General features: G+C 41.3%; 1 protein-coding gene across 3 annotated transcripts in view; it reads right to left on the reverse strand.

Moving 5' to 3' along the window:
• Eif4enif1 (eukaryotic translation initiation factor 4E nuclear import factor 1) overlaps nt 1-12549 on the reverse strand; it is a 39470-nt gene that overhangs the window by 23137 nt on the left and 3784 nt on the right. For all 3 annotated transcript variants that reach the window (XM_059275648.1, XM_059275646.1, XM_059275647.1), the window contains exons 3-4: nt 6590-6663; nt 3093-3220 (exon numbers count right to left, since the gene is read on the reverse strand). In XM_059275648.1, the coding sequence (XP_059131631.1) occupies nt 3093-3220; nt 6590-6663 (202 nt within the window). The remainder of the gene's footprint in view (nt 1-3092; nt 3221-6589; nt 6664-12549) is intronic.

Consider the following 12549-nt stretch of genomic DNA (forward strand, 5'->3'; position numbering starts at 1 on the left):
TTAAAAAGCAATAAACAGGTAGGTGGCGGCAGCGGCGCGTGCCTTTAATCCCAGAACCTGGGAGGCAGAGGCAGGCACATCTCTGTGAGTTCGAAGCCGAACTGGTCTACAGAGCAAGTTCCAGGACAGTCAAGGCTACACAGAGAAATTGTGTCTCGAAAAAACAAACAAACAAAACCAAAACCCCAACACTTTATAGTCAATTTCTATGATTACTATGACTTCAAACTCAGCGTGAGTTAGAGTAAGACCCTGTTTCAAAATAGATTAACTTTAAACTTGGTTCCGTAGTCAACATTTAATTTAAATGAATCTAGATGTGAAAACCTAAACTGTAAGAGAACATCATTGCTGCTGGTTAGGCAAAGTGTTTTTTAAGGCACAGCAACAAGAATGTCATCCATTAAGATAGTCTGTTAAGCAAGGTTTGCTCTGAGTTTAATGCTGTTCTTTGAAGATGCTGTTTAGAAATCCAAGACTGGGAGAAAACATTTCAAGCACATTTTTCAGAGAAGACCTGAATCCACAGCATTAAAAACTCAGTAATAAACAAACAAACAAACAAAAAACCCAACTAACGAAAAAAATGGACCAATGGGCTAGAGAGGTTGCTCAGTGGCTAGTTAAGGTTGCTCTCCAGAGGTCTTGAGTTCAATTCCCAGCACTCCCATAGCAATTCACAACCATCTATAAATGCAGGCCATGGGATCTGAGATTCCTTCCTCTGGTATGCAGATGAATATACAGACAAACACCACACACATAAAATCCTTAAATAAACCTTAAAAATAAGTAATGGACCAGTGAGCTGGGCATAGTGCAGAATGCCTATAATGCTGGCACTTGGTAGGCTAAGGCAGGAACTGAGTTTGACTGAGGTCAGTCTGGGCTACATAGTGAGGCCCTGTCTCAAAAAACTAAACCAGGGGCTGGAGAGATGGCTCAGAGGTTAAGAGCACTGGCTGCTCTTCCAGAGGTCCTGAGTTCAACTCCCAGCAACCACATGGTGGCTCACAACCATCTATAATGAGATACAGTGCCCTCTTCTGGCATGCAGGCAGAACACTGTGTATATAATAAATAAATCTTTAAAAAAAAACAAGCCGGGTGGTGGTGGCGCATGCCTTTAATCCCAGCACTCAGGAGGCAGAGCCAGGCGGATCTCTGTGAGTTCGAGGCCAGCCTGGGCTACCAAGTGAGTTCCAGGAAAGGCGCAAAGCTATACAGAGAAACCCTGTCTCGAAAAACAAAAAAAAAACAAAACAAAAAACAAAACAAAACAAACAAACAAACAAACAAAAAAACACAACAAAAAAGGATAAATGCCTGACCACACACTTCAGCAATGTGTGTGGATGGCACAATCTATAAGCACATAAGCATAGTGTGTTCATTAATCACCAGGGAAAACAAATGTAATGGAACAGCACTATGTACCACTAGGTGGCTATAATTACAAAGGCTAACCATCCCAAGTGCTGCCAAGATGTGGAGCAAGAAGAGCCTGAACACACTGCCAACAGGAATATAAAATGTCTAACCACTTGGAAAAAAAGGAGTTTGAAGGTGGCTAGGAGTGGTTAGGAGCACTTCTTGTTCTTGAAGAGGAAGGATCCAGGGTCAGTTCCCAGCACCCACATGCTAGTTCACGACCATCTGTAACTCCAGTTCCAAGGGATCCTATGCCTTCTTCTGGTTTTCTTGGGCACATATACACATGCATGCAAAACATTCATATATATAAAATAAAGTGAATCTAAAAAGAAATTAAAAAACATAAAGTCTTCTTCTGACCAGCTTAGACACTAAGCATGTACAAGGTGCATATATACATACAGACAATATACACATAAAAATAATAAATCTAATAAAAATTTTTTTTAAAAGTTTGGTAGTTCCTGAAAATATTAAATACATATAACAGCCATAATACTTCTAGGTATTCACCCATGAGATAAAAATTCTTATTTTTTAAAGATTTATTTATTTATTATGTATACAGTGTTCTGTCTACATATGTGCCTGCATGCCAAAAGAGGGCACCAGATCTCATTATGGATGGTTGTGAGCCACCATGTGGTTGCTGGGATTGAACTCAGGACCTCTGGAAGAGCAACCAGTGCTCTTAGCCACTGAGCTATCTCTCCAGCCCTGAGATAAAAATTCTTATGTCCATACTGATACACAAATGATCACAGCAGCTTTGTTTAGAAACAACTCAAATTACTATTAACAGATAAATGGATACAATGACAATTTCATATAATAAAATTCTAAAAGCAATAAAAAGAAATGAACTATATATTCAACAACATGGATAAAATCAGGTATGCTTTATGAGAGACTGAAGCAGAGGGTTAACTCAAGCTTGAGTCCACCCTAGGCTACATAGTGAGTTTGAGTCCCTGGGCTACAGAGTAACCTTTTTTCCAGAAAGAACCTTCACATGAGGATTCTAGTCACAATTTTAGGAGTGTAAGGTCGTCTACTGTCAAAAGGGCAGTTCATTTCTTGGGGGGAGTAAGAAGGGGTAAAAAAAAGAGACACTGGGCCCCTAGAGCACTTACAGGAGGTGACAAGGACGCTTATTATTGGTTGTGGTAATGGTTTCATAGAGATATACACATTAGGACAAAGGTATATTGTATGTAAGGGTTTTATATGTAAATTCTATTTCAATAAAGGTAAGAAAAGCATGTCAGAAAAAGTAGAAACTGAAGTTGAGTCCAAGTAAGAAAAACCTGTCTTAGTCTTTATTTTTAACCAGGAACAATTTTTCATCTTATTTTAATTATTTTTCAGACAATATTTCACTATGTTGAAGTCACAAAGATCTGCTTACCTCTATCTCTTGAATGCTGGGATTAAAGACATGAACCACAGCCGGGCAGTGTTGGCACACACCTTTAATCCCAGCACTTGGGAGGCAGAGGCAGGTGGATCTCTGTGAGTTTGAGGCCAGCATGGTCTACAGTGGGAGTTCCAGAACAGCCAGGGCTCCATTGAGAGACCCTGTCTCGGTGGGAATGAAACCAGCAGCCAGAAGCATGTTCCCAAATCACACTACCATTTATAAATGTCTGTGCACTTGCCTGCTATTCTGCGCACCAGAGAAGGTCGATCTGATTCTGGCTCTTTCTTCAGACTTTCCACTGGTGAGCTCCGCCCTGAAGCAGGGTAGAGAGAGGCATGCCACTTCTCAGGGTCCCAGACACCATCACTACATGTTAAATGATAGCATTAGTTAGTGTTTGCAGGTTAATTCTAACAGGTCCTAATTTCTAAACTTCAGGTTACAAGGAAACCTTCATTCCTTCAGAATGATTACCCTATTCAAGATGAAGACAGAAACAGTTATTACTTCAGTAATAGTATGTTGCTGATTACATAACACCAACAGGTACTTGAACAACAGGCATCTGTACACAAATGAAACCACAGTCCATAAACCCTGGGCCCTGTGAACTACAGTAACTGTTCCACACAAAGATCTCCCCATTGCTCCAGACAGCTCCAACTCTTTATCAGAGGACCTCCTAGAAAGTATCCTAGAGTTTCGTTTGTTTGCATTTGTTGTTGTTTTGAGACAGTCTCACTATACAGCTGGAACTTGCTATGTAGACAGGCTGGCTTTAGATTTACACAGATCCTCCTGCCCCCAACGTGGAGTGCTGGAACTAAAGGCACACACCACCACACTGGGCTAGAATCTCCATGTGTAGTCTCAGTATTTTCCAAGTGGGATAGTTCTTAAATTTCTTTTCCTTTTTTTTTTTTTTTTAATTAGACCCACTGTGCTCTACCTGCTTTACACCCTTAACCATGAACACTGCTGGAAAAAGTGAGTCAACATCTCTTCACCCTTCCCAACAGGGAGATATTACCTACCTTCTAAGGTCTCTGTGAAGAATCCAACAAATCCTCTCAAATGATAAGGGAGGTAACAGAAGAAGCTCTTCACCCCTCTATCTTTAGTACTGTCACTAGGCATAATACCTAATTTAGCATGAAAGCCAATATATTTGCTCAAGATAACTTTATTTCATGAGAAGAAAAGAGTTTTAATAATAAAATTTGAAGTATACAAAGATTTTACAATTTTAATGAAAAACAAGGGGGCTGGAGAGATGGCTCAGAGGTTAAGAGCATTGACTGATCTTCCAGAGGTCCTGAGTTCAATTCCCAGCAACCACGTGGTGGCTCACAACCATCTGTAATGAGATCTGGTGCCCTCTTCTGGCATGCAGTCACATATGCTGTATACATAATAAATAAATAAATCTTAAAAAAAAAAAAAAAAACAAGCCCACGAAAAATTGTAGCCAATCAAAGTCACTATTATTCTGGTATCATACCATCAGGAGACTATGGTGACACATTCATCTAGATTCAACAGGCCTTTTCAACAGTCCATATATAGGCTTTAAAAGTCTAACTAGACTGAAGATGTAGCGTAATGATGAAAACACTCACCTAACATGGGTAAGGCCTTGGGTTCCATCCCTAGCACTACCTATGAGGGAGGGAGGGTATATGGCACACTGATTCAAGAAAATTAAACGTCACACTTTATAAGTAAAAATACAGGCCCCTGAAGACTGCAGACTCACATTTGAGAAAGAGGCGTAACCCCACATCCCTACTCCCCCCTAAAAAGTAACAGTCTAAATAGAAAGCCATCAAAGAGAACTCTTAAAAATTATGAGGAGGATGCTGAAGTGCATGAAGCAGAGCTCTCCACAGCTGACGGCTTCTGGCTTGAGGTACGGTTGGGAAGGACTCAGTTCTCTTTAAGGGCTGGCCACTGGGAATTTGACCATGCCAGTGAGAAGATGGGCAACACAAACTGGACTTTTTTTCTTATTTTTTTTTTGTGGGGGTGGGGTGGGGGGTGTCACTCACAAGGGTGGGTAGGGGCAGACTTAGGAAGTTGAGTATGATTGGGTGTATGATGTCAAATTCCCAAATAATCAATAAAAATATGTTAGAAAAAGAAATACAGGACCACACGATGTTTAAGAAATTACTAAGACTGCCGGGCATGGTGGTGCACACCTTTGATCCCAGCACTTGGGAGGCAGAGGCAGGTGAATCTCTGTGAGTTTGAGGCCAGCCTGGTCTACAAAGTGAGTTCCAGGACAGCCAGAGCTATTTACAAAGAGCTTGTCTCAAAAACAAACAAACAAAAACCCAACAACAAATAACTAAGGTAACCTTAAATATATTCCAGGACAGACAAGGCTACACAAAGAAACTCTGTCTTGAAAAACCAATGTGTGTGTGTGCATGTATGTTTATAAAATTCAGGGTTATTGTACATTTTCAAAACATTTCTTGTTTTTTTTGAGACAGGGTTTTACTGTGTAGTTTTGGTGCCTGTACTGGATCTCGCTCTGTAGACCAGGCTGGCCTCAAACACACAGAGATCCACCTGGCTCTGCCTCCCGAGTGCTGGGATTAAAGGTGTGCGCCACACCGCCTCAGACCATTTTTATATAGCTTCCTCAAACCAAAGTCTTTTACGCTTTCTTAAGGACACAAAAGGCTCATCTGAATGGCTCTTTGATAAAGATCTTAGATCCTCCCTTCAGCATCCCCAAAAGAAGTACCCTGAAATCAAACCATGAACCAGAGGGTCTGGGAATGAGACCCTGGCACTAAGACTCCTAGGTTTAAATCTGCCTTGTGACTGTAACTGAGTCATTCTGTACTTTAGTTTCAGTACTGGTTAGTTGATGGCCATGCCATTAACTCTTAGAATACTTCCCTCAGTCATAACCCTACCAAAACAACAACTTTCTGCAGAGGATTATGCTCAATGTTAATAATAGAGCTGATTGGCCGATAGCTGAGCAGGAAGAGATTCAGCACAAGAGCCAGAGTAGGAAAATTCTGGGATGAGAAAGTTGCTGGCAAAACAAAGAGAAGCAAGATGAGAATGCTGTGCTGAGGAAAGGTACCAAGTCCTGTGGCTAAACATAGATAATAATTATGCGTTAATTTAAGCATAAGAGTTTGCTAGTAACAAGTCTGAGGTATCAGCAGAGCATTTACAATTCATATTAAGTCTCTGAGTGGTTATTTGGGAACTGGCAGGTGGGAGAGAACCATCTGATTACAACTTTCCAACCATGTTAATTTTTTTCATTTAAATAAAATTTTTTTTTTTTTTTTTTTTTTGGTTTTTCGAGACAGGGTTTCTCTGTGTAGCTTTGCGCCTTTCCTGGAACTCACTTGGTAGCCCAGGCTGGCCTCGAACTCACAGAGATCCGCCTGGCTCTGCCTCCCGAGTGCTGGGATTAAAGGCGTGCGCCACCACCGCCCGGCCCATTTAAATAAATTTTTACTTATTTTTAAATTTATTTTTATTATTTTAATGTCTATGTATGGGCATTTGTGTATGTATATGCACATGAGTGCAAGTGTCCACATTGGCCGGGGTGTCGGATACCCCTGGAGCTGGAGTTTACAGGTGGTTAGGATCTTGATGTGGGTTCAAAGAATTCAGGTCCATTCAAAGTACAGATGCTTAACTGCTGAGCCATCACTCTAGCCCCAACAATGCAATTCTTAAGAGTAACAGTTATACCTGTCATATTTTTCAGAAAGGCATGATGGCCTCTGTTTGGAGTAGGGACGTTCTTTTATATCCAAGAGCTCCTCCTAAAAAGAGAAATATCAAGACTTTGAATCACATTTAAGGCAACATCCTTCCAATTTATTTCCCTTCTGTGTGTCTACTATAAGCATTTTACACAAATTTTTTGGGGGAGAGGGTTGAGACAAGGTGAAGACTAGCCTTGAACTAATTCTCTAACGTCTCCTTCAAGAGTGCTGGGATCACAGGCGTGGATTTCACATGATTCTTACAATTTTGGACTTAAAATTCCAAAAAGACTAGAATTGAACCAGCAACCTCAAACAACATTATCTATCAAACGGTAAAGACTGCTACAAGTTGGTTTCTTTATAAAATGTTTTCCCGCCGGGCGGTGGTGGCGCACGCCTTTAATCCCAGCACTCGGGAGGCAGAGCCAGGCGGATCTCTGTGAGTTCGAGGCCAGCCTGGGCTACCAAGTGAGTTCCAGGAAAGGCGCAAAGCTACACAGAGAAACCCTGTCTCGAAAAACCAAAAAAACCAAAAAAAAAAAAAAAAAAAAGTTTTCCCATAACCTCCTGTCCAACAATGAAGTAAAAATTTACAACACAAAATGCTCAGAAAGGCATGGAAATGCAGTCTTAAAGGAAAGACAGTTAAGTCACTTTTTAAAAATTATTTTATGTGCGTGTTTGCCTGCATATATGTTTGTGCACCACGTGTGCCTGATGCCTGCAGAGGCGAGAAGAGGGTGTCAGATCCCTTGGAACTAGAGTCACAGACAGTTGTCAACTGCCTTGTAGATGCTGGGAATTGAACCTGGGTCCTCTGGAAAAACAGCCAGTGCCCTTAACCACTGAGCCATCTTCTCCAGTCCCAGGATAGGTACCCCCCACCAAATGTAATAAAGTTGCAAGAATGAAAAAGAGCAGAAAACAAAAAAAAAACCATATACTTAAAAAAAACACTTTCATTTATTAATACATGCATGCGTGTGTGTGTGTGTGTGTGTGTGTGTGTGAATGTACATGTATGAGCTGTACAGAAACGTGTACCCATTCATCCTCAGAAGCCAGAAAAGAACTTCAGATCCCTCAGCGTTGGAGTTACAGATGTTTATAGGGATATCCAAGATTGTTGTGTGAGTGCTGGGAAACTGTAGTTCTCGTGATTGCACAGCAAATGCTCTCAACTGCTAACCATCCCTCAATCCACTATGCATTTACTACATGTGTAGTGTATATTCATGTGTGTTCATTTGTATATGAGTGTACATGTGTTTACAGGTACACATGGAGACTAGATATAGGACTAGAGTATCTTCTCGATTTTCACTTTATGCTACAATTAAAAAAAAAGAAAATTGAGTTGGCCAGCCTGGTCTACAGAGTGAATTCCAGGACAGCCAGGGCCACCACCACGGCCCTGGTTTTGAATCTTTTAAGTGTTCTTTATCTAATGTTCCCTCATAACCAAAGGTAAGTATAAGAGATATATCCTTCTAGCTGGGCAATGTTGGCACATGCTTTAATCCCAGCACTCGGGAGGCAGAGGCAGGCGGATCTCAGTTCGAGGCCAACCTGGTCTACAGATTGAGTTCCAGGACAGCCAGGACTACACAGAGAAACCCTGTCTCAAAAAAACAAAACATAAGAGATACATCCTTCTCAGAAAGTCATCTCTGGGTGCAGTATGTACAGCTGCCCCTAATTAGTGATCACAAGGTCAAAGGGTTTTTTTGGTTTAGTTACTACTTTCCCGTTTTGAATTAAGCCTGTGATTGGTGGGAGACAACTTAAAATCATCCAAATATCTGGGGTTTCATTTCATAGTTCCCCCTAAACTCCATGTCTAGTGATTCTTGCTCTCTCTTCATTTCCAAATTACAGCCATTTCCCCTTATTATCTCCCTGCCAGCAATTGGCATTACACTGTAGTCCATGTTCCTCTTCTCCCATTAATTCTATATACTGAGGGCTGGAGAGATGGCTCAGAGGTTAAGAACACTGGCTGTTCTTCCAGATGTCCCGAGTTCAATTCCCAGCAACCACATGGTGGTTCACAGCCATCTGTAATGAGATCTAGTGCCCTCTTCTGGCCTGCAGGCATACATGCAGACAGAACACTGTATACATAATAAATAAAACTTAAAAAAAAAAATTCTATATACTGATATAGACGCTCAGATTCCTAGTTTTTCAAACATCCCGCCCTCTCTCCCCTTTTTGAGACACAGACTCTATGTAGCCCTAGCTGTCCTGGAACTCACTATGTAGATCATACTGGCCTCAAACTCAGAGATCCACCTGCTTTTGCCTCCCAAGAGCTGGGATTAAAGGCGTGTGCCACCACACCCAGTTCAACTGTCCTTAATTTATGAATATCTTTAATTATTTTGATGCCCAAATAGTCCCAGATTTTGCCAGAGGGACCTTCTTCAAGCAGGGTATGTGCCCAAACCTTTAGTGAGACAATCACTGCTTCTGTAGTTTACGGTGGTACACAGCTGGAACCCCAGCACTCATGAGGCTGAGACAAGAAGATTAAGAGTTTCAGGTCAGCCTGGGTTACATAAGGGACCATGTGTCCAAAAGTAATAAATGAATAAATTAGCAACACTGCCTTTCTGGTTTATCTTGTGCCCATCCTGTCTCACCCTGGAGTCAGCCATTTCTATGATCCTTGAAGTGTGGAAGGTACCGGAAGCCAAGGCCTGGGAGCTGAGTGTACCCTCATTTGTTTAAGTCCTTTCACCAAAATCACCAAGTAAGTGCTTCTGTATGTGTAGATATAAATGTCTAACACATGTACCTGCTTATGTAAATGAAATGCCAAAACCTCGATTACCTCTTATTAGAACACACCTAACCATTTATAGAAGAAAACAAATTATACTGTAATTCACAAACTTTTTTTTTTTTTTGTTTTTGTTTTTTGAGACGGGGTTTCTCTGTGTAGCTTTGCACCTTTCCTGGAACTCACTTGGTAGCCCAGGCTGGCCTCGAACTCACAGAGATCCTCCTGGCTCTGCCTCCCGAGTGCTGGGATTAAAGGCATGCGCCACCACCTCCCGGCCAACTTTCTCATCTTAAGAACAAGGCTTCTTAAGTCATTTTTGTGGCCTCAAGGAGTACAAGATGCTCTTGTCCAAATCCTTGAGTATTTACTTGGATTATTCCTACAGTAAGTGTTCATACTTTCAAAACAACTCTAATAGACCTCAGAGATTAAGAATTAACACCTGGCAGTGGTGGCACAATCTTAAATCCCAGCTCGGGAGACAGTTCGAGGCCAGCATGGTCTACAAAGTGAGTTCTAGGACAGCCAAGGATACACAGAAACCCTGCCTCAAAAAAAAAAAAAAAAAAAAAAAAACCACACACACACAAACAAAAAGAAAGAAAGAAAAGAATTTATGCTGCAGGGTCTGGTGGAACACAACTTAATCCGAGAACTCAGGAGGCCGAGGCAGGAGGATCTCTGTGTGTTTGAGGTCAGTCTTGTCTACACAACTAGTTCCATGCCAGCCAGGGTTATCCTATGAGACTGTGTCAGAAAACAAACAAACAAACAAAAACCTCAAAGATTTACTTGGGGTATAATAGAGCTCTTGCTTAGCATAAGTGAGGCCTTGATAACATGAAAGAAAAATAAGTTAATGCAGCTAGGCATGGTTGAGCATGCTTCTGATTCCGACACTATCTCTGAATTCAAGCCAGCCTGGTTTACATAGTAAGTTCAAGTACAGTGAGGACTACAAGAGAGAGTGTCTCAAAAAACAAACAAAGAAACCAAAAACAGAAGAAAAAGAAATTAATTCCTTAATGTTTCTCAAAATGTGACCTGAAATCTACCTGGAAATTTAAGGAGGTAGAAGCCTTTCTTGCTGGGTTTAGACAGTTTAAATGTATTACATTTTAGCAATGTCCCAAGACATATAAGATACCACGAGCTAAAACAACACAGCTTACTCTTTCTTTCTTCTTTTCTTTTCTTTTTTTTTTTCTGATTTCCTTTTGTATCCCTGGCTGTCCTAGAACTTGCTCTGTAGACCAGGTTGGCCTCGAACTCACAGAGATCCGTCTGTCTCTGTCTCCCAAGTGCTGGGAGTAAAGGCATGTGCAGCCACTACCACCCGGGGTTTCTTTCCTTTTTCTGAGGCAGGGTCTCATTATGTAGATCTGGCTGGCCTTAAACTCAGAGATCCACCTGCTTCAGCCTTCTGGACGTTGGGAATAAAACTGTGCAGCTGGCAGCTTGGTCTTTAACTATATACAGAACACGTCTTACCTTTGTAATTTTTTCAGTTACTCGAGAAAGGTGTTCTTAAGCTTACCATCTCATCAAGAGCCCTTAATGTCAATTATTCCTTAAAAGGGAACCCCTTTAAAGATATTTTCAAAGAAAACTTTCTATTTTAGCTGAAGATAAAATCCTTGGAAAGGCCTCCCAAGTATTTCACCAGAATGTGAGCACTCTTTCATAAACTTTACAGACTGTAGGCCTAACTCTGAAGTTATCTTATGGATACTAAAGAGTTTAAAACTTGGCTTTTCACTTTTCGCACAGGTTACTAAAACGTGACTAGGCAGAAGAAACAAGCTACTAACTGCCCAAGAACTACACTCTGAAGGAAGGTGTGTCAGCCCTCCCTTAAAAAAACTCGTCAGCTGAGCAATGGTGGCACACTCCTTTAATCCCAGCACTTGGGAGGCTGGGGCTGATGTGGTGGCAGGCAGATCTCTGAGTTTGAGGCCAGCCTGGTCTACAGAGTAAGTTTCAGGACAGCTAGGGCTACACACAGAGAAACTGTCTCGGAAAAAAAAAAAAAAAAACCCAAACCAAACCAACAAAACCCAAAAAATAATGGGAGCTGGAGAGATGGTTTGATAGGAGTACTTGCTCTATAAACCCAAGAACCTGAGTTTCAATCTCCAGCACCCAAATAAAAAGCAGAGTATGGCTATACCCCAGTATGGGAGATGGAGAAAGGTGAATCCCACAAGCTTGCTGCCAGCCAAGTTTGCCAAAAAGTGAGCTTCTGATTCAGTGAGGGACTGTGTCTCAGGACAATAAAGCAGATAGCAATAGAGAAGATACTCATAACCTGATCTGACCTCTGCATATGCAAACATGGGTGTCACTACCTACACAGTCACACATGTGCAAAACACACACACAAACACACACACACACACACACACACACAAATAGCAATGGGGTAAAAGCACCTGTAGATGGCTATCAGGTCAATGTCATTCATGAAGCTAACTACTAAAGGGGACCCCGAGAATAGTTCTTACAGACAGTTAGGTTAGCACCACACTGAGCCAAATCTACTCTAACCTAACAGTGGCTGATATGACAGAGACACTTCTAGTGAAGAATGCATAGGAAACTATGAAAACGCTACTAGAAAAAAATGAGAAAGCCTGTTTTTCTTTTGTTCAAAATTCTTCCACCTGTGCACCTGGCCAATGCAGTAAAAGTAAGCCTTGCCTTTAAATAGTCAATACAACTGATAAAAACAATGTAAAACTGCAAAATAGTAAACAGGTTGATAACTACTAGAAAGAAACCTAAAACATTGAAGTTATTTTTAGGGCTATCTGCTTCAGTGTTAGAATGGAGATGAAGGTGGGCAGTACAGCTTAGGGGAAGAGGGTATACCTAGCAGGCATTGGGCTGTGAGGGCTCCATGCTCAGCCAAAATAACAGCAAAAGAAGGCAGTTACTCACTGCCATTTGGAGAGCTGTTGCCTTGATTCTAAAGCTGGTGTTAAAAGGACGCTCATCTTTGAGCAGGCCTGTTTAACACATCATCCAGTTTTTAGCATTTGCTGTGTAGCAGCCACTGGACCTGCACTTTCTCATTCATTCACCATAAAAGATACTGCAAGAAGATCAGCTGTATTCTATCTTTACTTTGGAGGAAAAGAATGAATGAGATT

Source organism: Peromyscus eremicus, chromosome 10 (assembly GCF_949786415.1).
Source record: "Peromyscus eremicus chromosome 10, PerEre_H2_v1, whole genome shotgun sequence".
In the NCBI taxonomy this organism is placed as follows: Eukaryota; Metazoa; Chordata; class Mammalia; order Rodentia; family Cricetidae; genus Peromyscus; species Peromyscus eremicus.